Source organism: Lontra canadensis, unplaced genomic scaffold (assembly GCF_010015895.1).
Source record: "Lontra canadensis isolate GAN:19392208 unplaced genomic scaffold, GSC_riverotter_1.0 scaffold32, whole genome shotgun sequence".
Classification (NCBI taxonomy): Eukaryota; Metazoa; Chordata; class Mammalia; order Carnivora; family Mustelidae; genus Lontra; species Lontra canadensis.
This window is the reverse complement of record NW_022631026.1, coordinates 8,110,534-8,136,692: the sequence shown is the minus strand read 5'-3', so window position 1 is coordinate 8,136,692 and position 26,159 is coordinate 8,110,534. Positions and strand designations below refer to the sequence as shown.

General features: G+C 51.0%; 1 protein-coding gene across 2 annotated transcripts in view; it reads right to left on the bottom strand.

The window, feature by feature from the left end:
• Positions 1 to 26,159, bottom strand: part of LPIN1 (lipin 1) — a 128,342-nt gene that overhangs the window by 88,064 nt on the left and 14,119 nt on the right. For both annotated transcript variants that reach the window (XM_032866864.1, XM_032866865.1), the window contains exon 2: positions 5,159 to 5,215. In XM_032866864.1, the coding sequence (XP_032722755.1) occupies positions 5,159 to 5,215 (57 nt within the window). The remainder of the gene's footprint in view (positions 1 to 5,158; positions 5,216 to 26,159) is intronic.

Sequence of the window (26,159 nt, the reverse complement as noted above, 5' to 3'; positions counted from 1 at the left end):
TATCTCAATTCTCCCTGCTAGACATTCTAACTATTCTGTGTATCATTTATTTGAAGTGTTTGTTATAGTTCAAAATTTCCAGTTGTGTGTGCAATTATTGTAAAATCTCTCTTCAGGAGACAGAGTCTGCAGGAAGGAAAAGACCATTTCTGTTTAAGTATCTAGCACAGGGCCTGGCACATAGTAGTTGAGCAATACATATTTTTAAATGAATGCTTAAATGTCATATCATGGATCATAATGCCTGGCTGCAAATATATATTCATCATAGTAAAAATGACCAAAAAAAAAAAAAAAACCCAGCTCTAACAAAAATAAATATCCTAATAAAAATAAAGTAAGTACATGGGTACTAATGTTAAAAATACCAGTGGCCTTATCAAGAATCAAGCAGGAGGGAAGTCACAAAGAACATACTCATGGAACAAGCCATTTCTGAGCACTTACTATGTGCAAGGTACGATGGTGGGGGGTAAACATCTTTTTTAAAAAGGGGGATGCCTGTGTGGCTCCAGCACCTGTTGGAGGTTCTACTGGGTTGGTGTCCCCTCCCTCAGCCACAGTCCCCTTTCCAGGTGGTGCAGGGGACAGCTTGCTGTGTTAGCTCTGCAGGACACCTTTCCCTTCGTTCTTGCCTTCCAAATCTGATTACACAGCTTTTCCACCCGAGAAGCCCCTCCAGTTTTCTGCATTGTTGTAAGTTTCTGAGTTCTGTTCCTTGAAATTGAATGCAACACCTGGAAGTAAAGGGAAAATAAATGCATGTTTGTCTGGGTAGCAGTGGACCTCGTGAGGGCCCCCGGATGTCACAGCTCCAACGTAGGACATAAGAGCAAGTGGGAAGAGGGAAGTCTCCCGGAGAGAGGGGCGAATTGTGCATCGGCACACAGCTGAGAGTCTGGGGAGCCAGACACAGCCACAGGTACTAAATGCAAGGAATCAATGACAAGAATTTGAAAGTGCTCAACAGAGAACCTTCTACCAGAGGCAGCATTCTATAGTGTTTACGAACAGTCTCTGGAGCCAACAGGTGTGGGTTCAAATCCTAACCCCGGCCCTTACGGGCTGTGTGACCTGGGCAAGCAGCTCAACCTCTCAGCCGCAACATCCCTCAGGGACAGTAATAGAACCGACTTACAGGGCTGCCGGGAGGACAAACATATATAACACGTTTAGACAAGAACCTGTCACATAAGGACCACGTAAAGATTTGTTAAATAGGAAAACCAACGACTACATGAAAATCATGGCCATCCAGTTAGAAAAGACAGATTCCAATTAAAGCAAGTTCCCGTTTCAAAATATGTTTAAAAACAGTTTGAGATATGTTTAAAGTGATTTGAACTTTTTAAAATAAATAACATTTTTACAAATTTAAAATTTAGATTTAAAATTTAAATACATTTTAAGTACCTATTAAATGTACTTTTTAGGGCATACATTAAATATATTTTTAAGTAAGCAAGGGCTTAAACATAATGAATGTGAGGGTTTCCAAGTGGCAGACTAAGGGAAAAGCTTAAGGACAGTATGGGGAGGGGAGCTCAGAGAATGGGAAGCTTCTGTTTCTCCCCATGACAAGGAAAAGCCCCCTGGGAAAAAACACACCTGCCCCAGGAAGAACACCTTGGAGGAAATGCTCCATACATAAGAAGGGCAGAGTCTGAACACAGAACAAACTAAAACAGGGTGAGATTATACACGAATGGCAGAGTATAAGAAAGGAGAATGCATTTGTCCTACTGCTCTGCGAGAACCAGCTACGTTCTCCTCCAGCAGAGCAGAATCCCAGGATAATGTGCAAAGCGGACAGGAAAACAGATCGGAGGAAGGACCAGGAGACCGTGGCTGTGAACCACGGCTGGTATTGCCTAGCCAATTTTCTAGAAGCCAGGCACACGGAGCGCCTTGATGAAATGTTTCAAAAATAAATTTAAATCCAGACAGAATCACTTCCCACCCACCCACCCACCCTCCTGCCAAAACGAGCTCCTTCCAAGAATACTACATTTTAAATCCAGTCCTTTTTCAACTTAAAAGCAGCGAGGAAAACAAACTTTTCAAGCCTAAAGCAGCAAGTTTCAAGCAACGAGAGCAGGACAACCCAGAATTCTGAGAATCGCTGCTCTTACAAGAAATGTTGCGATCCAAGCGCGGGCGGGCCAAGAGGGAGGCTTTTTCACGCAAGCGCTGCTCATGAGGAGCGCAGCAGGAAAGATGTGCCAGGCTCCACGTAACAAAGAGCTCAGCACGTTCTCTCCCCTCCCAGAGCAACATGGGTTAAGGAGCTTGGGTGAATACTTCATTGCTTGAATGTCCCTCCGGAACTCAGGGCTGTCTGTCTTGAATGAATCTGTGTGTGTGTGTGTGTGTGTGTGTGTGTGCGCACACGTGCCTGTGGGGATGGAGGCGTGGGGGTGTCTGCGTTTGGTTTTTCTTTGGGTTTCTGTTTCCCAGAGCTACAGCATCCAAACAGAGAGCTAGACCTCGTGGGGAAGGCTTTGCTCAGACGTCCCTGAGGTCCATGAAGAATCAGTCACTGGCTTCTCTGTACTAATGAACCACATGTAAGCCCATGATGGCACATGTCACAAAGCATTGTCACTGTGCCATTTTGTATTCTGCTACTCCTTCTAATGACTGGTGAGCCCTCGAACGAAAAGCTAAACCATGACACACTCATCACCGACTCCTGGGTACCCAGCCCATCTGCACAGCAATGAGGATGGAGCCAGAGATGCACAGGACAGACGTAGAGAGCCTCCCCTTGGAGACGGCAGCCATACACAGATCAGTATTTCCAGTCCAGACCTTGCCCCCAGCTCCAGGCCTTACATCCCACTATCTCCCGGACACCTCCAGACAGTCCACAAACACTTCACCCTCAAGGAGGCCAACGTGAACTCCTGACTGGTCTCCCTGCCTCCAAGCCCAACCCATGACTGGTCTCTAATGGGGCTGCAGATCTGAGGGGGCATCTCCTGCTTTAGGACTTTCCAGGCCACCCATCCCTATTACCATTACCACCAGAATAAAGTCTAAGGTCCTTAGGAACGTAGACGCAGCCCTACCTCCGTGCCATCAGCGCCCCTGCTTCCTGCTCTCCTCCACTGTCATCTCCCGCTACTCACCTGCAAGCCCCAGGTGCCTGGACTCAGAGTGTTGTTCTAGAACACCTCCAGGCCTGGCTAGCGTAAGACTCAGCTTTGTCTTGGAAGCCTTTTTTTATGAATTGCTTCTAAATTCTCCACCCATCGCTCTGAGTTCCAAACCCCGCATCTCTTCTGCACGATGCCTTGTGCTGGACGGCAAGCACCTTACACTCAAGATTGCATGAACCCCCACATGCACACGAGGCACTGAAGCTCAGAAAAGCAAGCAAACTTGCTCGGTGACACACGGACTCTTAAGTGGCAGGGCTCAGGGGCCAAGGCCAGGACGCGTCCTCCTAATCCAGTTCTCCTGCCTTAGACAGTCAAGACTTCCTGTCACTCCACCCTCGAGACAGAAGCTTCCTGCTTGGCATCTCCTGTCCATTGCTTCTGATCTTGTTTCTAGATGAGCCATGTGAGGGGCAGAGCAGGGTGTGCGGGAGAAGTCCCATTTATTCCCTCTCCTGGCCTCCCTTTCTTGTACACTGTAGCCACTGCACCATGCATGGCCAGAGGCTGGGTCTGGAAACCTGGTGGCCATGGGCTCCCACCCCCGGGCTACGGAATGGGGACTCGACCCTGGGAAGCAGCCTCACTGCTTCGTGACCACCAGCCTGCAAGCCCACGGCCAGGAAGAGAGGTTCACTCACCGGGACTTCCTGCCTCCACTCTCCTCCTTGGTGGGAGGCTCCCCTCGCTCCAGGCTTAACTGCCACTAACCGCCTGCTGGTCCGGATTCCTGGCCTCTGATTGGGCCCCGTCCCTGCCAATCCCCTCGGAAACAGACCTGCTCCTCACTGAGTCCCTGGGACAAGGCCTCCCTCAGCTGCCTTCCTCACTCATTCAACTGAAGCCTGTGGAATCATCTCCCAGGAGAACCTCTCCCTCTGGCCAGCACCACGCCCGGCCTCCCGAGTCCCCGGCAAATCCTCTGTTCCGCGTTCTGTTCCTGGCTCTCCAGTCTCGCCAGACTGGGAGCTCTTTGAGACCAGAGACTATATGCCACCCTCACTCTGATCTCCAAGGCTTAGGACAGCCCACAGAGGGACAAATGAGTGTTCAGGCTTTCTCTCTTCCTCCCTGGATCATTCCAAAAGCCTTTCCTTGAGCCTCACCACCTCCTAACTTATCTCCTCAAGTCCATCCTCCGCAGGAAAAGAGCTCAGGTTTAAGACCCACGGAGGTATACAGCAGGTCATAAGATGTTGCTGAAGCCTAAGGTACAGTTCCCGGGCAAGGCGAGGACACTACGAGACAGAAACTGGAAATGAAGCGTGGCCCTGGGCCCAAGTGCTGCAGCAGAATCCCTCCCGCCCCCCAGCCATGGAGGCTCCGCGAACCATATCCAGGATGAGTCCAGAAGCCAGAATGGGCAAGGGGTGGAGGACGGCGCTGGCCCTCAGTCTGCAGGACATGGAGTCTCAGGAGTTCCCAAAGGAAGGGTCCGTGGTCTGCAAAGCACTAAATACAGTCACAGGAAACATCAGCAGGGCCTGGCCCAAGGCTTGGGGACCACACGGGGCAGGGGGACCGACGCAGGACAAAGGAACCAAAGTGCGTAGGAGGAGGAAGCAAAATCTGCAGAAGGGATTTGAGAGCTGTGGGGGCTTTTGTTAGGTACATGCGACCGCAGCCACCGTAAGGGGAGTCCACCAGGGGCAACCAGCAAATGCTTGGGTGCCAATACGAACCTTTTCCTGTGGGCACTAGGGAGCCATGGAAGGCTTTTCAAATATGGGAAGCAGCAAAATCATTTCTGTGCCTAGGGGAGTATGGATCCAGAGAGAAGAGGTTAGAAATTAGCCAAAATGTTCTTAGCTCATCCCGGGCTCCTCAAGCCCTCAGGAGGAGCCGCGAGCCAACTCAGCCAGCATGAGGGAGGGGCGGGGTCCTGGTTGGGAGATGGCTTGTATCCACAGCAGAACACCATGGCCATGCTTCGTCAGAGCCCTTGCTCCCCTGGAAATGTAAAGGTCAAAAGGTACATTCACAGCAACATCACTCACATTAATGTTCGAAGGCCACACGTTTCTAATCCAGCCAGGGTCCCTCATCATTGGAATCTGAAATAGAAAAACAGGAGAAATTGACAAGTGGAAATGTTGTGGAAATAGACAGTGGTCATGACAGCACACAACCTTGTGAAGATACTACACCCCACTAGGCCATATCCCCGAACACGGTGAATTGTGTGGTACGTATTTATAGCTCAAAGAAAAGAAATTAAATAAGAAGAGGACGTGCTGAGTTTTCTCTGAGCGTGTTTATGGAGGGTGTGAGGTCTGGGTTACACGGGACACATTACGAAGTCATAAATCTGCCCTACCCCGCCCATCCCTGCCACCACCATCCCTGCCCCATCTCCACTTCTCTCCTTCCCAAAGCACACGCGGAGCAACGTGCCGAAACCATGGGACTTGGAGTCAGAAGTCATGCCTTCTAGTGCTGCCTCAACAGCTTCTTAGCTGTAGCTGCACAAGGCTTGTTTTCTTAGCTGCAAAATGGGTATAACAGCCACCCCAGAGATGACAGGCGCGTTGTGAGCACTGACGGAGTCCATTCGTAGAAGGGCAGAGCCTAGCACGCAGATGAGCCAGTCAGACTGCTGGTGTGGCCCCACCCGAGCCGGGGGGAACTGTGCCATCACTTTTCCTACAGGTGCCCCAGGTAGAGCCCCCAGAATGCCAGTCCCACGCTGGTGTAGCCCAGCCTAAGGGACATGCTGAGTTTTTGTAGGTCTCAAATTCTCCCTAAGTTATACTCAAAAACACGTATGTTCCAGGTTCAGCCACGGCAGCCCAGAATGGTCAAACTTTGAAGCCCCCTGTGTCTGTTTCCCTTGTCCCATCACCCCCACAACCCGTTGCCCTACCTGTTGCACATCGGACATGTGTGGCTTTTCCAGCCCATGCTGGTGATTAGTTGACATGTTACTTTGTATCACCATTTACTGAGTTTCTCTCAGGGATCAGGTGCTCAGGTGGGTAGTGGGAACGCATAGTTGGGGAAATGCAAATTCTGCCCTTGAGTCACTCACAGCCGAGCAGGGTTGGGCAGGAAGACAGGTAGACAAGTCTGTCATTCCCCGGACGACCTCTGAGACATGCCCAAGGCCACCTGGGAGCACAGGAGGGAGCCAGCAGTTTTCCGGCAGGGAGTACAAGGCATTCTGTGCCATCCACAGAAGGGGATGTCTGAGCTGCTTCTGAAGGATGAGTGGGGCTCTCAGGGAAGAGAGGAGGGAGAGGGGCCTTTCCAAGCAGAAAAGAGAGTGTGTTCAATGAAACAAGGCATCACATGTGTATTTGGAGCACAGCACAGAGGACCCCATGACCGTGACCGGAGAACAGTGGGAGGGACCATTGGGGGGGGGGGCACTGTCAGGAGATATGGGTAAAGTGGGGCCCCTTTCTCCTTCAGAAAAATGCCCTCCTCAAACAAGATCTTTTAGGAGGCCTCATGTAAATAAACACAAGAGGAACTACATCAGGGAAGAGGCCCCAGGTCTGGTGTTGGCTGCAGAACCCGAGGTTCCAGAGAACACAGTCTGAGAACAGTCTCTGGGCACGGTGGGGGGTACAGAGGAGAGGGGTGAATGCACCCGTGTTTTATAAGATCATTCCGACATCTGGTATTGGGGGCTGAGGAGTGAATTTAAAGCCTATTCCAGGAAAGGGTGGTCAGGAGGTGAGCCAAGGCGGGAACGGGGGGTTGAAGAGGAAGGGGCAGCTGAGGGCACCTCTGCGTGGTGGAATCACCTGGGCGTGGTGAGGGACGTGGACGGGCTGGGTAGGTGAAGAGAGACATGTGGAGGACGACTGCAGTCTGTGGCCCGGGTCACAGGGTAGATGATGGTATCATTAACCAAATGAGGAAAACCGGAAGGATAAATTCCAGGAGGACCTTCCTAGTATGCTGGAAGCACATCTGGGATAAGCGGGATAGGGTTTCCTCCAACAGGCCCTGGAAAGGCAGCAGATGTGAGCCACGGGGTCCCACCCAAGTCTGAATCGTTGGGAAAGTGGCACAACAAGACCAGGTTGTTCGTCTATGAACTACTTGGTATGGCCATTAACTCAGTCCTGGTTTCAACTGAATGATGCATTCAAAGCACTTCTTAGAATCTAGTTACTACCCCCATTTCAGCTCCTGTGGAATATTAGCATGCTATAAAAAAAATCATGCGGCTCGGATACAGATGTTCTAGACCATCCAACTCAAATTCCTCCTGGGGCACGAGCACGCGCTGGGTACAATGGTTGTACTCATATCACACTCACGAGGCAGGCTAGGAAGGCCAGCAGCAATTTAAATCCACAATGCTTGCATTTGACCCCGATTAAAAAGAAAGTTTCAAATCAAATGCCAAATGTATGTTCCTGCCAGGGGAACTCTGAACCCTCCCAACGTTTGGTTTGATTTCAGAGATTAAACAGAAGCACAAGAACACCAGAATGGTGAACTTGTGTATTGCGACAAGAATTTCTCTCGAAGTCAAGAAGAAAATAATCTCATTCCACCCCACAACGATTTGTCCATTGTCATTCAAAATTCTTAACACAGAATTTGAAGCCCAGCCTCCAGAGCCCACGCACCAAGCAGGGAGCAGTCATAGATGCTGGAAATGAACTTGGGTTTGAACCGCTGTTTTCCCCTAAGAGCTGTGTGGTCTTCGGCATGGAATTCTACCTTTGTAAGCCTCAGTATTCCCATCTATAGACAAACATCTATAAAGAGAGGAAAACAGTAAAATGGTTACCCCAGAGCTGAAAAAAGAATCAAGAGATAATGCCTTGTGATAAGGTTATCAGGGTCGAACCCTTGTGAAGGGGGTCAGTGCCTTCAAAAAAGAGACAGCAGAGAGATGTCTCTCCACTGTGTGAGCACACATCAGGAAGGTGGTGGTTGGTCTACAAGCCAAGAAATGGGCTCCCAACAAAACCCAACCCCACTGGCACCCCGATCTTGGACAACCAGCCTTCCAGAGCTCCAAGAAATAGATGTCTGTTGTGCAAGGCACACAGCCAGTTCTTGTTATAGTAGCCTGAGCTGTTGGACAAAGATCCTGTTGTGTCTCGAACCATCCCTGGTCCATGGTTACGTACAACAAAAGAAGTCATCCGTGTGACTCAAAGATGAAATAGACAAATAAATGAAGAAAAATGGGAAAACACTTGGGGAATGAACACAGTTAAGTGTGGACGGATGAACAGACAGAAGACAGGAAGACACTTTCCCGCTTTCACTTTATGCTGGGTTGTGTCGCTTGCTCACGTGACCATGCTAATGGGTACGGAGTATTGAGCACTCGAAAGAGAACCACAAAGACTAGTCATGGTGTGGTTGGGGCCTCTGCCACTCAGAAGCGGAATCATACGGGAAGTTTCCTCTTCTAAAGAGCCGACGTGGGGGCGCCCGGGTGGCTCAGTTGGTTGAAAGTCCAACTCCTGATTTTGACTCAGGTGGTGATCTCAGGTCAGGAGACCGAGCCCCACGTCAGGCTCTGCACTCGGCACAGAGTCTGCTTCACATCCTCTCTCCCTCTCCTTCCAGCTCACTCTCTCTTTCTCCCTTAAATAAATAATTAAAATCCTTAAAAAAAAGAAAGCAAGAAAGTACCGACATGGGGCTACCTCCCCAGGGCTGCCAGGAGAGTCTACTGAGAAGTGTCCTTGGAGGTGACCTGCACGTATTCAGAGAAGCTGCATCTTTGTGAAGATCGAGATCCAGGTCCTGGCTCATGGCTCCACCCGTAGCCCACCATTCGCCCGAGCTCACACACGTGGGACCCGGGCCCAAGTTCAGCTTCAGCTCTATGTGGCTCCAGACGTCTTGCTGTACTTGCACTGATGGACAAACATTTGGACAGTAGGCTCCCACAAGCTCAGAGCAGAAAGGGAGGGAGGCTTCAGACAGAAATGCTTCTAGGTTACCAGGGGGAGAGTCCACAGCGATGGCTCCGGCTGCTCCCAGTTTACAGACGGAGCACACTGAAGTCCATTTGCAAACTTACTTTGGAGTAAAGAATAACATTTTCATCCTGAAATGGTTCTATCAAAGTGAGTTCACTTTTCCTGGGAAGGGAAGGCAGAGGAATCCACAGCTCACCTTACAGCTAGAGTCTTAAGGGGACCGAGTTCCATGCAGAAAGCCTACTTTTATGGGAAAATTCATTCAAACTCCAACTGAAGTTTCCAGGAACACAGGGCCCCATCCAGGATACAACAGAAGGATGATTGCTCTGGGATCAGGCAATTCCGACCTTAGTTCTGTTTCTCACTGGTGGAGGGAGGTCAGGGAGGCTTGGGCAAGATACTTCCCTTCTCTGGGTCTCAATTTTTCCAGCAGGCAGAAGATAGAGTTGCACTAAATGACTCCTTTCATATCTCCAAAATCCTGTCAGTCTAAATGTGCATGTCCTCCTACATCACAATTCCAGTGACAAAATCCCCTTTTCTCGCTCAATACAACTTGCAGTAAAAGATGGTAAGGGTCAGTTTGTTCTGGTTGGGGGGGGGGGATGAAGTGGATGACACTACAGGTGGGGCTGAAATTAGACTAAATAAAGCCCTAACCTGGGCCCCCCCCGAGGCCCCCTGGGTTCCCCAGACCCCCCCCCGCAGAAATGCTAAGAATGTCTGTAGCCAAGGGAATTGGATAATCCCTGGGTATTGGAGTAGATCACTTCATGTCTTCGAAATTCCTTTCCTTCAATGACAAAGTGAGGGAAAGAATACTTCCTCTACCTCCAGAGTAGCAAGGGCATGTCAAGTGCTTCCAAAGTCCCGGTCTCTGACCCACTCTCTGAGCTCATAGGATTATACTGTGCCTACTTGGATGATCCAGGATAATCTCCCTATTTTAAGGTCAGTGTTGAGTAACCTTGATTCCATCTGCAACCTTAGTTCTTTTTCTCCATGTAAATAATAGGTTCACGGTTCCAAGACTTAGGACATGGATATCTTCAAGGGGCCACTATTATTCTGCCAGGCACAGCCTCCTAATGAGGTCGCCCACATCCCTGTTTGTAATCCAGCAGTTCGATGCCGCCATGGTCATCTTGTTGGCAATCTGATTGTGTCCCATAAAGTAATTTAGGTAAATACATAAAATGTATACAATGCTTCAAACCCTTCCTTAATTCAGTGAACAAATTTCCCACCCACCTGTCCAGTCTCATCTCCCACTTGCTCCTTGTGATCTCTCTGACCCAGTCACACTGGCCTTTTAATGCGTCCTATTCAACCTACTCCCTCCAGCCACAGGGCCTTTGCACATGCCATTTCCTCTGCCTGAAACACATTTCAGCTGTTAGCTACTACTCATTGCCAGACCATACAACAGCCAAATGTCACCTCAGAGAGGATGTCCCTGGCCGCCTCAACTTGGTCACACCATAACTGCACCCCCTCACAGTGCCCTATCACTCCTCTGTAACATTTAACGCAGTTAGCAAAGTTACGTTTGTTTGCCTAACTGTTCAGCTGACAACAGCTTCCTCCATAAGGGACAGTGCCTGTTGTCCTTATTGTTGTATCCCCAGCAGTGTCTGGCACATAGTAGCTATTCAATAAACACTTGCTGAATGGAAGAATAAAAGTATGATTTTCTCCATAGACACATGAAGACACTGGAACTCAGAAGTTCAAGGGACTTAGTCAGGGTCACAGAGCTAGTAAACAGGGGTATGTGAGCTGGGATGTGACCCAGCTTTGACTGACTTCAAAGCCATGACTCACTCTATCCACATTTCAGGCTACTGGTGTGGACAAGGCTATGCACAGCCTGATTTTTGTACTTTTCCTAAAGGAAAGAGGAAGGTGGTGTTGGTCCCAGCGGCTCTCCGGTGGCTTCATGTCTTAGACCACTAAGGGGAAGCTTTCACCTGTTCCTGGCACGTCCTCCTGGCCACATGTGTGAGAGCTGAGCTCCCCCAGGCCTCACCACTGACCAGCAGTGGCTGCCCCGTCCCAGGCCTAGTGTCCTCCAGACATCTGACACAGAAGTATACCTATCTCCAAAGGGTGCTCAGCCCCGGGGCCCGGCGGGGGAAACCGCCTGGATTACAGGCCTGCAGTGGCAAGGACCCAGGACTACAGGATCCCAACTGCATGACCAAGACCAGTTTGGCCCCTTCCATTGGCCTCAGTATCCCTGTGTGTACCATGAGGAGCTGGAGTGGACAGACTATGTCCCCTTCCTGCTCTGACATTCTGTGTTCTCCTGGGCATCCAGACTTTGAACACACCCTGCAAAGTGTCCTGGAAAACGGACCCGATTTAGCTTAACGGATAGAAATCCCTCCCCGGAAAGACGTGGCCCCAGCACAGGCTCTTCCCCAGGCCTCACCTTCCCACACATCACACCCACAGGAAAGACAAGCAAAGGAGGCTGCACGCTGCCCGGCTCTGCCAAGGGCACAGCCCTCCCCACGGCCATGGCCATAGCCTCGGGCCCAGATGCCACCCCCGGAGGGTGCTCAGTGAGGACGGCTCCTGGGCTGGGTAGGCTGTGTGTGTGCACACTCATGTGTGCCTCAGACTATGATGGCCTCAGAGTCCACGGCCCCTCCCAGCTCAGGCTGAGGCCGGCAGCCCCATCCCTCCATCTGGGCTAGCCTAAGTGCCTGGCATGCTCGGTGAGACACAGGACGGGTGACACTTGGCAACTCCAGAGGCTGGGTCACTCAAAGCCTTCCCATGTCCCCCTTGACCTCCCACAGTGCTGCGGGACACAGCTGCCACGTAGGAGGTTAGCCTGCCCTGAGATGCCATGGCCGAGAGGCTCTGCTCGGCTGCTCGGTCCTCAGTCCCACTGAGCCGGGCCGTCCAGCCACGCGACGGAAGCCTCCATCACGCTTCCCGTCCAGGCCACACACCGGTCAGGCTCCACTGGCTCGACTCAGGGGTCCGGAGGAGCCAGAGACCCACCCAACCAAGCCACGAACTCATGCGATCTAAGAAAGTCTCTGTCTCAGGCTGTTAGGCTGGGAGGCCGTGTGGTTGGGAGAAATAAATGGCCAGAACAGGGCATGTGCCTTGGTGGGGTGGCACTCCTCTGTGGCACTCCTCTGTGGCACTCCTCTGTGCGTTTATGTATAAAACTGCATCGCGTGGCGGTGGCCGGTGAGGGATTGGGCCTGTCTTCGCAAGTGCGTCTGTGTGTCTGCTTGTGTCTACACAGTGTGCGTTTCTGTGTGTTGGATGTGTGCGTGTGCGTGCGCGTGGGTGTGGGGGGTGTTTATGAGTGGACTGCTCTGTGTGAAATCTAGTCCCATTGTCTAAGTGCGTCCTTGCCTGTTTATGAAAAGAACCCACACAGACCATAAGTGTACGCACACGTGTATGCATCTACGCAAGGACGGGATTGATTGGAAAACAAGAAAGGAGCCTCTCCTTAGAGGATTCTGATGGGAAATTCAACTTAAATTAAATTAATACAGGCGATCATGGAGCACCACTGTTTGCCAGGCACTATGCCAGGAGCTTGGCATCCAGAAGGCAGGAGAAGGTGGTACAACACCCTGGGCGGGGCCAGGAGCACAAGGAAAATGCCGGGGAGGGTCAGGCCAAGGTTAGACCCCAGGGATCTCAGGGCAATGACGTGAGGCTCTCTGAGCCCCCAGAGCCCTGGCTTCCGAGCCTGGAAGATCAGTCCCCCTGAGTCCGCGAGCGGGCAGCGCAGGGCCACGCCATCCCGCAGCAGGGCCACAGTGCCAGCATCCTCTCAGGGGACAGTAACGAGTGTTGTACACAACCAGCTCCATGTTGGGGGACAGACTTGGAAACAGTAGAGAAAAGTGATAAAGACCATCTTCCTTCAGAGCTTCTCAGCACCCTTATGACATCCCCTGTACGATCACCAGTCTCCACGAGGGACTAGAGAATGTAGCGGTGCCTCCTCAGGACATAATCTTGAAACCCCCTTTCCACTGAACAAATGGTGGGTTTTATAAGTCAGGTAACTTACTTTGGAGAAACGCTGCTGTCGAAATAACAGGTGTTGCGCCCAGCGCTGGGGCTCATTCACCCTCCCTCCCCGACTCCATCAGCGCCCTCCCCCCCAGGGGAGGCTATGGTAGCAGCTTCCAGAAATCCACGTCTGAATGAGGAGACTCAAGGGCAGAACGAGGGGAGGGCATATTCCGAGGCTGGAGCATCGAGGGCCTTGCTGACCACGGGGAGGCTGCCCCTCCCCAGGCTAGCCACGGAGAGAACCCAGGGCCATCTCCGCACCACAGAACACTCACTTAGGATTAAAAAGAAATATCAGCAATATGTATTCATTTTCTTAAGAATAAAAATCCTTTGGGGGAACCTGGGGGGCGGGTGCTGTCGGTTCAGCGTCTGATGCTTGGTTTTGCCTCAGGTCGTGATCTCAGGGTGACGAGATCGAGCCCCACAATGGCTCAACAGAGAGTCGGCTTGACATTCTCTCCCTCTTCCTCTCCCCCGGCCCCTCCCCCCACTCATTTGTGCACACGCACACGCGCTCTCTCTCTCTCTCTCTCTCTCAAATAAATAAATCTTAAAAATAAAATAAAATTAAAAAACTCTTAACTAGTGACTCGGTTAAAATCCAGTTCTCCATGACTGGCTTCTTTGGGTCCCAGAGCTTGATGACATTTATGAGAAAGCCTTTCCCATGCAAACCAACCAACCCAGAGCCCATAACGCAACCACCTCAACCACTCACCCCCTCTGTGGCCAGCCACCTGCCCTGATCATGGCAGGGCCAGCTTCCAGGCCACCGGAAACAGCCCGAAGGCCCAGAGCCTGCAAAAATGACTCACACTGGTCAGTCCTACGTCCACTCACCCTGCCTGTCCATCCCTTCCCTTGGAAACCACAGAAAGGCTCCTGCCCACATTTTCCTCCTTCCTCTCTCTGCTTCTTCACCCGCCTGGGGCTTCCACAGGTGGCCCGGTGTGCGGAGTGTCATCCTTCTGCTCAAGGGCTCTGTGACTATCCTCAAATTCTTCCTTCATGCTCGTCGTCTCTGTGTCTGTGCGTCTTACGATACCTGAGCCAAACAGCTCTTGGGTGCCCTGAAAACACTGGTCATCCTGATGCCGCAAGACCAGAGAATGAAACGCAGCAGAAACAGCCCTGAGAACCTCGAGGCCTTGACACCCCGGGGTCGGGGGGCGGAGAGGGGAGGGAGGGGGAGGTTACCCAAAATGGTTAAGGAACAGCTTTAGCAAAGCTGCTGACGAAAGCAGACAGCCACATCAGCCCCAGGCGCCCTGATGATACGGGGACTCAGACCCTCAAAGCTGACAGGCTTGAGCTCAAATCCTAGACCCTCACAAACTAGATGTGTGGCCCGGATCTAGTCTTTTTTTTTTTTTTTTAATCTAGTCATTTACCTTTTATGTCCTTCAGGTTTTTCAGCTGTAAAATGAAGATCAGAATATATTGTAATTATGAGGATGAAATATAGATGAAGTTAAACCACTGAGCACGGAAACCTTTATATGCCTTGCATTCAATAAATGCCGTATTTTATTATTATTATCATTATTTTTATTACTACTACTACATACAAGCAAATGGTGTAACTAAAGGTATGATGCAGTTACTCGCTTTTTTTTTTTTTAAGATTTTGTTTATTTTTTTTGTCAGAGAGAGAGCGTGAGAGCACAAGCAGAGGAGAGGCAGGCAGAGGGAGAAGCAGGCTCCCCGCTGAGCAAGGAGTCCGATGCGGGACTCGATCGCAGGACCCTGGGATCACGACCTGAGCCAAAGGCAGATGCTTAACGCACTGAGCCACCCAGGCACCCTGCAGTTACTCATTCTTGCTAAGAGTCTGCCATGTGTCACCTGGGCCAGCTGCTCCGGACAACCTTGAATGGAGAGAAACCAGCGAGGACGGGATTGGTCAATGAATTAAGCTCCCGCTCCAAGCCGCGCCCTGTGCATAGTCCCAAGCTCATCCCTGGAGCAATTACAAAGATGACTAAGACCTCATCACCTGAGTCATTCATAGTCTGGCAGGAAAAACAGGTGCAGAAACGCAGCTTAATAATCCAGCCTCATGGATGCCATCGTGGAGGCAGAAACCAAGCGTGGGGGAAGCCCCAAGGGAGGAAAATCTCCCAGGGAAGGATGAGGGCATTTCGGGGGAGTCATCGCAGGAGGGCTGGGTGCTGACGACCAAGCAGGAGCTCTCGAGGCCAACGAGGGAGGGGCGGCAAGCGGAAACAAAGCTGCAGGCAGCACGGACGGACACACAGGTCCTGGCGTCGCTGTAAGCCAGCGAGGAGACGGGAGCACAGTCAGCGCCGAGAGCCGAGCTAGGACCAGAGACGACTCTGGGATTGAGGAAGAGGCGCTGAGGACGGCCACGGAGGGAGACAGCATGTCCCTGAGCCTGAAGTGACCACATGAGACCAGCCGAGCCCACAGAGGATCAGCCCGGACGCCCAGGAAGGCGCAGCGGCTCTGGGAGCGGGGAGTCTGCCCCAGGACCGACACCCCAGCCCGTGCCCACCTCGCACTGAGAGCCACACTGGGCGCCCACCTGCATGTCTCTAGAAGCCTCACCAGCTCCCCGAGAGAGTTTCGTCAGCATCATCCTAGAAATGAAGAAGCTGAGGCTCCAACCAGCTTTCTATGACCTGCCCAAGGTCACACGCGTTGGCAGTGCCAAGGGGTGAATGGACCCGAGTCTGTCCAGCCTCAGAGCCCCTGCTCTTCCCTCCCTACCAAGTGCCTCCGGAGGGGCAGGGGGCTGCTGCTGCGGCCCACAAAGGGGCGGCAGTGGGCCCCACTGGAGAGAGCACATGATGGGATAGAGGCCAGGAGGAGAGCCTGGGAAGGCCACGTGGAGAGAGCCTCCCCCCCACGCCGGGCACTGTGCCACCTGACTGGTCAAGCCTAGAGGGGGTCCACAATGGAGACCTGTGTTTCCATCCTTGGGCAGATGCTGGGGGCCACACTTGGGGGGAGAGTGAATTGAACCACAGGTGACTGTGACCTCAAGACACCAAGCCCCCAGCACTCACGTCACCCCGATACATGGTGACCCTTAGAAGCTACACTTAGAGGGACTTCAACCTGTGTCAAGGTGACAGCGCCACACCTTCAGTCTCCCCAGTGTGGAACAAGAAAACACACCTGCTGTGTGCCCAGAGCTCCCTTGTTCTATCCCCATCATTCTTCTCTCATCTCTGTGGGTATTACAGTCCTGGTTTGTACTGGAGACACTGAGTTTCCGAAAGGCTGAGGAATTTTTCCAAAGGCCACACAGCTGACGTGCTCTTTCCACCCCAAACCCTCACTTGGCTCCCAACACCCACTCACCCCACATCCCGGTCGTGACGCCCGGCCACCTCCCGCAGGTGTGACCACTCACGTCCTCGGCAGCATCTCACAGCACCTTGCTCACACCTCAGCGCTGACACTCGTCCCACGGCCTGGCCAGCCTGTCCCCCACCCCACTAGGGGATCCCCCAAGAGCGGCCACCAGCCTTATTCTTCCTGTTCTTCAGAGCCTGGGGCATTGGGGCTGCTCGGCGACCCGCAGCTGAATGACAGGTGCATGAATGACGGAACCGGTGAGCGGCGTGACTGCAGTGTGGCAAGAGACTAGACGGACGACACTTCGAGCTTACAGACCTACAGAAACCTACAGTTTCTCAACGTGTCTGACAGGGACTACCGGGGGGCATGAAGGTCTGGATTGCTTCCTCCCTGTGCTGCCGTCTTTCTCCTGAACACCCTCCAGGGACCTCAGAGCCCCTTACGTCAGAAGGTCACTGAGGCTGCGGTGCAGTCCGGCCCCGACAGGACTTCCCCAAAGGCTCGGCAGCCACACGGGCCACTAAGTCAAACCTTAATTCACACCAAGCTGAACTTGGTAGAATAACACACTTCTCTCTTTTCGATGACATATAACGACTTAGTCTCAGGAAAAACGTTTTCCTTAAAAAGGTGTTTATGGGGACGCGTTTTTAAAAAAAAGAGATACAGACACAATATTTCACGTGAACATGAGGATTCAGAGGAGGCTGGGGACCACCTGGTCACGAATGTGACTCAGAGGAGGCTCCGAGCGTGGGGAGAGGGCATAGACGTGGGCCGTGGACCCGAGAAGTGGCCTCGGGCCTGTAGCTGACTCTCTAAAAATAGAGGGTTTATGTACAGGGTTTATCTACAGGATTTATAGTCTTCGTGACAAAGCTCTGCTTGCAAAATGTGCAAAGCCTTGACCATGCCCCGAATACCAGCTTCAAGAGAGAAGGATCCTCATAAACAAGGTTTATTTCGTCTACGAAGAGCCAGCAGCCATCCCACTGGAGAGCACAGGGCGTCCCCGAACAGGAGGGGAAAGGAATTCTGCCCCTTCCCGACTTCGGAGGTGAGCGTCAGGCACGTGCGAGCGGGGCTTCGAGCACAGATATCGGCCCCGACGTGGGGGGGTCGCTGCAGAAACAACAACCTAGAACATGAGGAAACGGCTGTCTCTGGAGACATCCAACCCACACGACGGTGTCCTCTCAGTTCTCGGAAGAGGGCAGTGTCTGGGAGCCAGCCCCAGCGCCCTGGATTCTGGGAGGGACTTTTAAATAAAGAACTGAGGAAGCCCCTGACCTTGAGTACATCCAGTCCCTTCTACGAAAGCATCTGGTCTCCTGAGGGCTGCCGTGAAGCTGGACCCTGGCCAAGTCGGAGATCAGGCCGCAAACAAGAGGCTGTGACCTCAGAGGAGTCAGGACCGGCAGGACACCGTGTGCCCCCACGCCCCGAGGCTCACCCCAACGCCCCGGACGGAGCTCAGCTGACCAGGCCACCTCCAGCCACGTCCACACAGAGTCAGGGCCATGGGGAGGGGCACGAGAGGGACAGACTGTCTGTTGTTTGGAAGAAAATGACACCGTGGTCAGTGCTGAACACAGTGACACCCTCTGACCACCACAGGCCTGCCTTCGGCCAGCCAGGATAGCAAGCAAAGCCAGGAGCCGCTGGGTTGGCAAATTGCCCAGAGCGGAGGAAAGCATGACAAGCCAGGCCTGCCCTCTTGTCCCACTGCCTCATGGCATGACAGGGGGCTTGCTCCTGGCCTGCTGAGGGGGGCCTCGGTGCCCAGGTCTGCCGGCGTCCACAGCCAGCAAGGCCGACCTAATGAGGTGGGAGTCGGGTTTTCAGCAACCACGGCAGCCAACCAAATCCTGCTCTGCTCACCCCACCCCTGAACAGTGGCCTTTCCTTGTCCCCAGGCCTCAGCAGGCAAGGAAGGAAACAGCAGGGCAAACACAGCTCACCAGGACTGGGAAGGCAGATGAATTCCTGAGTCGTGATACACAAACTCCGACAAGCCGCGGTCTTTCTGGCCAAAGCAGAGGAAGCAGGAGCCAAAGCCTCTACTAGGACAGAGTGGTCAGGGGGTGCTCCCGCCTGCCCCTGTCAGCCACAGACCTCCAGGGGCTGCAGCTGCTCCAGCCTGGCTTGGAGCAGGGCTCAGGGCTCTGGGCTGCTGCAAACACATGAGCGGGGCAAGCTTTCTGGAAGAGGCAGGAGGCCGGCCTCCGGTTTTAGCGCTGCCCATGTGAATGACAGCACTGCTTAAAAACAAAGAAGGGATAAGCCAGAGCTCCACAGAATTGGACATCATCCTTCTTGGGGCCTAGGGGCCTCTGCAGATGTTCCCAAGAGACACTCCATTCTTAGGAGCAAACCCCTTCTCCGGGTCGGAGGCTGGAGATGCTGACCTGGAGAACCTCGGGAAGGGGAGCACGGCGTGGCAGGAGCACAGCGAGGGTGGCCCAGGGGAGCACAGCTGAGCTCAGTTGTGAAAGTGAATCAGGATTCTGGAGGCTGCCCAGGGAAGGCACCCACGTCGCCAGAGAGGGGGCCTCCGGGTGTCCAAGCTCAGACCAGCAGCTCCCAGAGGCCTGTGACCTGATGACGGGCCAAGAAGAAGCACCCTCGGGCCGCTCAGGACTAATGGTGGTGTGGATAAAGCTAGAAGTCAGGCTTGGTCCTCCTTCTCCCTCCTTTGGCCTGGAAGCCTCTGGTGGGCCGGAGTCTGCGTATCACGACTTAGCAGCTGAGCCTGCCTTCCCAGCACAAGGCATGGAGCGAAGCACTCTGTCTATTGGTCGCTGCCGGCCTCTCAACACAGCACCGATCCTCCCACCGCTACCCGACCGATGCAATCGACCACAAAACCTTCTTGCTTTATTTCCCTTGTTGCATATCCCAGACCCTCTGACCTGATCCCCTGGCCTGCCTGTTTGCCTTCCCAGCAATCTCCTCTAGAGGGTCATCTGCTAGATTTCATTTCTTCAATTCCACTCTTCTCGCTCCCTCTTGAACCCACTGAGTCAGGGCTCTACCCCCGCCCCGGCCACTCCACCAGCACGGTCCCCAGCAACGTCACCAACAGCGTCCATGTTGCTCGATCCACTAGGAAATCCTCAGCCTACAATCTTTCTTTGGTCCATCAACAACACTGACACGATTTCTCACTCCCTATTTCTGTACTTTTTTCACATGGTTTCCAGGACACGAAATGTGTGTGATTTCTCTCCGAATTCCAGAGTCATGTACCCCAAGGCCTACTTGACATCTCCTTTTATGATATCTGGCGGGTGTCTCAAACTCAGTAAGTCCAAACCTCAGCTGACCCCACACTCTTCTACCTGCAGGGTACCCCCCCCCATCGTGATTGATGGTAACTATATCCTTCCAGACGCTCAGGCCAAAAACCTTGGAGTAAACTTGCTCCTTCTCTCACACCAACGTCTAATTCCTCAGGAAATCCTGATAGCTCTCTCTTCAAGACACGTCCAGAATCTGGCCACTGTTCACCACCTCCCCTGGTTCTCACCTTAGGCTGACCCAGGCTGACTGGCTAACCAGCTAACCATGGGAGTAAATCCCCTCCTCTCTCTCCTGGTTAACTGCAATTTACTTCTCGGTTTACTCCCAGCTGGACTCCCTGTTTCTCATCTTATAACTTACTCTCCACACCGCAGCCAAAGCGGTCAAAAAACAACACTGTTTGGCCCACACCCTGCAAGGGCTCAAAGGATAAGCCAGAGTCTTCACAGTGGCTGGCAGAGCCCTATTTGCTCCCTCTCTCCCCAGCTTCATCCCCTCTGCCCTCGCCTGGCGCCCCTTCCAGCCACACCGCTCTCCTTGCTAGTCCTCAAATGCTCTCTCTTAGGGCCCCTGCACTGGCTGGTTATCTCTCTACCTGGAACACTTTTCCCTCCAAATCAAACGACCAGCTCCTCGATACCTTCCAATCTTGGCTCAGCTAGTACCTTCCTACCAAGGCCATTCCTGACTACAGCCTGCCCTCCCATTTCGCCATCCCCGAGCCTTGTACCCGGCTCCATCGCACTTTTGATCTCTAACACATTATGTAACTTACATATTTATTATACTTCTTGTTGATGGACTGTCCAGAATGTGAACCCCAGGAGGCCAGGGCTTTATTATTTTTTTTTTTATTTGCTTTGTTTTGGCCAGATTCGTTCACTGATGCATCCCACGTTTCCAGCCAGCACTTGCCATACAATTGGCTCTCGATAAGTACAGAGCGACGAGCTAAATGAATTACAGCCTCATGGCTGCCTTGCATCTTGGTTTTAGGAGCCGTACTGGATGGGCAGACACACGGAACGATGAAGCCCCGTGGTGTCACCGATGATGGCGGAAATCCGGAGAGGCTGAGAAAATGACCTAGAGCGCTTCAACTCTGAAACCCTGGGTTTTTTGGTGAAGGAAGTAGTACGGATGCGGGTCTTCAATAGAGTAACCCCCGTAACTTTTGTATATATAAAAGGGGCCCATTTTTCAAAAAATTAATCAATATTCAAAAAGTTAACCGTTCTTGTCATGTGCTCAGCCTGTGTCAGGTGTTGGGCTGGGAAGCAGATGGGGAGCAGAGAGCCGTGGTTCTGTCTTCCGAGAGCCTGATATGTACGGTGTGAGCACACTGTAACCCCTAGAACAATCCACAGCAAGCATGGAATGCAGGAGGAAGGCAGTCCGGGCTTCGGGGCAGACGAGTGATGCACACACTGGCTGGTGTGGAAGCTCAGAGGACACAGAGATGGCTGTGGTCAGAGGGGCTGGAGGACCTTCACAACTCAACCCCAAGGGGAGAAGGACCTCAGGGAGAGTGGGAGCTGTGGTGGGATGCTCTCTATGAATCCTCACGTGAACCCCTCATTTAGGCTCATGCAAGGATAACAGAGCATCTGACTTCATAACGTCACTTGACCATAATTTCTTCACCCGTTCATTAGGTGAATCTACAATCTACAATCTATCAAGTCTTTTCTGCTTCAAGGTCGATAATTCTCTGTGCCAAAATGGCAAATTCATTCAATGCCAGGCATTGGGCACACAGAAATTTTAAAACTATATGGCCCTTGGCCTCAAAGAATTCACAATCTAATATGGGAGTCGGGCATGATTTCCTCTAACAACCTTGAGAAGGAAGTACAGCAGAGAGGAGGAAACAAACTCAGAGAGGGGCCAGGGATCAAATACAACCCTTGCCTCGGGAAGCTGGAGCTCCCATTCCGGGGATGGAACCCACGCGAACAAGAGGCACAGATCTCATTACCTCTTACACTCTCAGTCACCTCTGAGTCAGCCAGAGGCGTTTGTAAAGAATGTAGATTCTGAGGCACTGGGTGGCTCAGTTGGCTAAGTGTCTGACTTTTGGTCTCAACCCAGGTCATGATCTCAGGGTCATGGGATCGAGCCCCATGTTGGGATCAAGCCCCAGAGTCTGCTTGAGATTCTCTCTCTCCCTCTGGCCCTATGCCTGCTTGCTCGCTCTCTCTCTCTCTCCTTCTCTCAAATAAATAAAACCTTTAAAAAGAAAGAATACAGGGGCTTCTGGGTGGCTCAGAGGATTAAGCCACTGCCTTCAGCTCGGGTCATGATCTCAGGGTCCTGGGATCGAGCCCCACATTGGGCTCTCTGCTCAGCGGGGAGCCTGCTTCCCCTTCTCTCTCTGCCTGACTCTCTGCCTACTTGTGATCTCTCTCTGTCAAATAAATAAATAAAATCTTTAAAAAAAAAAAAAAAGAATGCAGATTCTGATTTGATAGTCTCGAGTGGGGTCTGAAAGTTTGCATCTGTGAATAGCTCCCAGGGGATGCTGATGCGGAATCTGGTCTGAGGACCTCACTTCGAAAAGCACAGGACTACAGAGTCAAAACAGCTCAGCCCACTGACCAAATCATTCAGCAGAGAGCCTGGCTCACATCTGGATTATTCTAGAATCTCTAGATCAGTGCTTCCCCAACCTGACTGCACATCAGATGAGCAACGTGTTAAGCGTGACCAAGGCTCAGTTCCAGAAATTTTATTTCATAGGGATGGGATCTGGAATTCTGTAGTCTTGCTTGTTTGTTTGTTTGTTTGTTTGTTTGTTTTTAAATAAACTGTTCAGGGATTCTGGTGCATAGTCCTTTTGGAGGATGACTGCCTACTGGTCTTCCTGAGAAGCCCCAGGACAGGCTCCCTGCATTCTCCAGTTCTCTGACTCTCTAGCTCCACCTACTGTACCCATTTTGAGTTTATCCATAGCTGGACGCTAGTCCAGAGAAAGCCTCTGGGGTTTTTATACACTGGGGTCCAAGTGTATAAGGAAGGCTGGCCCCTGACCCAAAATAAGACTTCTCAAAATAGGATAAAATAATAAAATAAAATTAAGTAAAATAAAATTTTAAGTAAAATAAAATTAAGTAAAATAAAATTAAGTAAATTAAATTAAATTAAATTAAATTAAATATAAATAAGATTTCTCTCCCACGTTAGCCAGACTCAATGCCTTACATTTTTCAGGCTGTAGTATAATCCCAAGATCTCCAGGGCGGACCCAGAATCGTACTTGTCTATATATCACAGAGCTTCATAAAGGGTACAGAGTATAGACCAAATCAGTGGTGGTAGAATTTAAATGAAAACTTTGAGTTAAGCATTGTCCTTTCCCCTATTTTTATCAAAGAAAAACATCTGGAGGAGAGCAATTTTAACCAGCTGTCCTGTGGATTTCCTCTGGGACACCAAGTACGCAACACCTGGGCGCTGTAGACCTCAGTGGGGAGGAGGGGGTGGGAATGTGGGAAAAGGGAAGCCACAGGGAGGCCCCCACAGAGCCTTGGCTGTGCTCCAAGAGCTGTCTGCTGAGCACTGTGCAAACATTACTACTCAGGATCTAAGCCTGCTTGCTGATCAGAATCGACTGGGGAGCTCACTAACATTACTTGGTCCCAGGCCCCACCCGACCTTGATGAGTCAGAATCCCTAGAGGAGGGACTGAAGAACTCTCCAGAACTCCCTGGGGATCAGGGCATTTGGGAAGCCCTGCACGGCCCTCCCAGCGGGCCACTCAGGTACAAGGGACTTACTGAATCACGTCACACGGCCAGTAGGCGCCAGAGCAAAAGCAAAGAGAAGGAACTGGGACCCAACTTTCCAGTGGCATTTTCATAGGAAGTAAAAATATTCTAAATCCCAGTGGGGGGTGGGCGGGGGGAGTAGTAGCTGGTGACGTTTTGCTTTGAATATGCCAGTGTTTCTTTGGGATACTCAGTGAGGCAATGTTCCCATTTAGGACATGTTCACCGTGTGGACTTGACCTTGCGTGCTCCAAGTGAGTCACTCTCAAGTGTTGGGAAGCCAGGGACATAGACAACCTGAAAGACAGTGGCAGCCACCACCAGAATTCCCAGGGAACAATGCTGGTGAAGAAAATATTTTTCATAAGATAGTCAGGGTGGCACACACACATGTGATTAAATCTTTCATGACACCCTAAAGGATAGGTTGGATAACTTGGGTTGAGTAATATCTTAATAACGTACAGCTCCTTACACTAACATTCCTAAGTAACGTGAAAATCAACTTGGATGAAGACCTCGGATGTCATGCCACTGGGTCTAGTCTTGCCCTTTCCTTCTTAAACACTGTATCGATGTTGGGTTGAGAGAGAAAGCATGTCTGCGGCTTATAGTCAAGATAGTATGGTGAATTTGTACTCTGAATGACCAACTCCTCCAATCCAAACCCAAGTACATAAAAAGATTAAAGCAAAATCACACAGGGAGGCTCAAAAACAAGGAAAGTGCTTTCAAAAATCATACACAGATGAAAATGGAAAACTGCAGGTCCACGAGGGGCTGGTCCTGACAGAGGGTGTGGCCAGTCCCTGCAAAGGGTCACATGAGATGGGACACAGGCTCCACACTGAAGCCTGTCCTGGGACTTGGTCCCCGCTGCTGGCAAAAGAGATTTATTCAACATATTTTTTTCAACATCTGCAGCCCCCCTGCTTTGGGCCAAGGCTATAAAGGGCAGTGGGAGGATGATGACATAACTTTTCAAACAGGAATAAAAGTGAATGGCTGTCTAGCTTGGCCTCTGTCTAAAATGTCCCCAGTAGCACCATAAGAAAGGAGCTCTGCAGGGCTATTATGAGGCATGACTCTGGACTGTGCCCTAGGGGCTGGGGAGAAAAACCAGCTAAGGGTGTGTCCAGGGTGCCAGACTGAGGATGTGTCTCTCAAATCCCCCAGTCCTGATGATGGAGAATAAACTGGGGAGGGCACCGGGTGTGAGAGGAAAGAAAACAATAACAAATTTTAAAATGTAGTCATTCAAATTGAGCCCCACACCAAATTCATTTCATTGAACAGTCTCACAATGACTTTAAATAAGCAGAAGGCTTAAAGATACCAGTTGAGGAATAACTTGCATTGAAAAGAGAAATTATGAAACAGGAAGATATGAAAATTAAACTAAAGCCAGTAGCTAGGACCAGTTAGAAGTCTTGGAAATGAAAAATATAGTCATTGAAATTAAAATTAAAAGGGATGCCCACGTGGTGTGGTTGGTTAAGCATCAGACTCTAGGTTTCCACTCAGGTCATGATCTCAGGTCCTGAGATGGAGCTCCGAGATGGGGTCCACGCTCAGCTAGGAGTCAGCTCATGAATCTCTCTCTCCCGCTCTTCCTACCCACAACGTACACTCTCTCTCTCATAAATAAATCAAATAAATCTTTTCTTTTTTTTAAGGGCGTGTGCCTAGGTGGCTCAGTTGGCTAAGTGGCTGCCTTCAGCTCAGGTCATGATCCCAGCATCCTGGGATCAAGTCCCACATTGGGCTCCTTGCTCCACAGGGAGCCTGCTTCTCCCTCTGCCTCTGCCTGCCACTCTGCCTGCCTGTACTCTCCCTATCTCTTTGACAAATAAATTTTTAAAATCTTTAAAAATAAAAGAACCAGTAAAAGAGGGAAATAAGGAATTAGAATATAGTAAGGAAGAACTCAACCAGCACTGCACATCAAAGAGAAAAAGAAAGAAAGAAAAGAGCAGGAAGGGGATGGAGGATACAGTGAGAAGCTACAGTTTGTGTCTAAGAAGTGCTCCAGAAAACAGAATAAGGAAATCACAGAGGAGAGACTTTTGAAGAGATGTCCAACTTTCATTCAAAACTGATGAAAGACCTGAGTGATGAGAGACACTAGACTCTGAGCACTAAGAAGGACAGATAAAAATAATTCTATACACACTGTAGTGACACAGCAAAACATAAAAGGCAAAGAAGAAACTTCTAAAAAGTCTCACAGAAGACTAGTATTTTTTTAAAAATACCGAAGCAAAACAACTGTCAATCTAGTCAACCTAGAATTTTATACTCAGCTAAACTACGATTCAAGCAAGACACCTTGAGTATGCAAACACTAAAGGAATTTATCTCCTATAAACCTCACTGAAAGAACAGTCAAGTGATGTACACCAGCAAAAGGAAAAGCGAATCCAGATGGCAGGTGTGGGATACGAGAAACAGCAGGAAGCCCACATATGGATCCAAGAAGTTGGAAATTTTCATTATTTAAATTTTATACTGAAAAATCATCGAAGTTTAGGCAAAAAGCAAAACTCTAAACACAAGTAGCAAGAGGGGAGTGCACTCATTGGTGGTTAAAGTGAGATAAGGTCTAGGTGATACTTGGCAGAATAGAAACAACA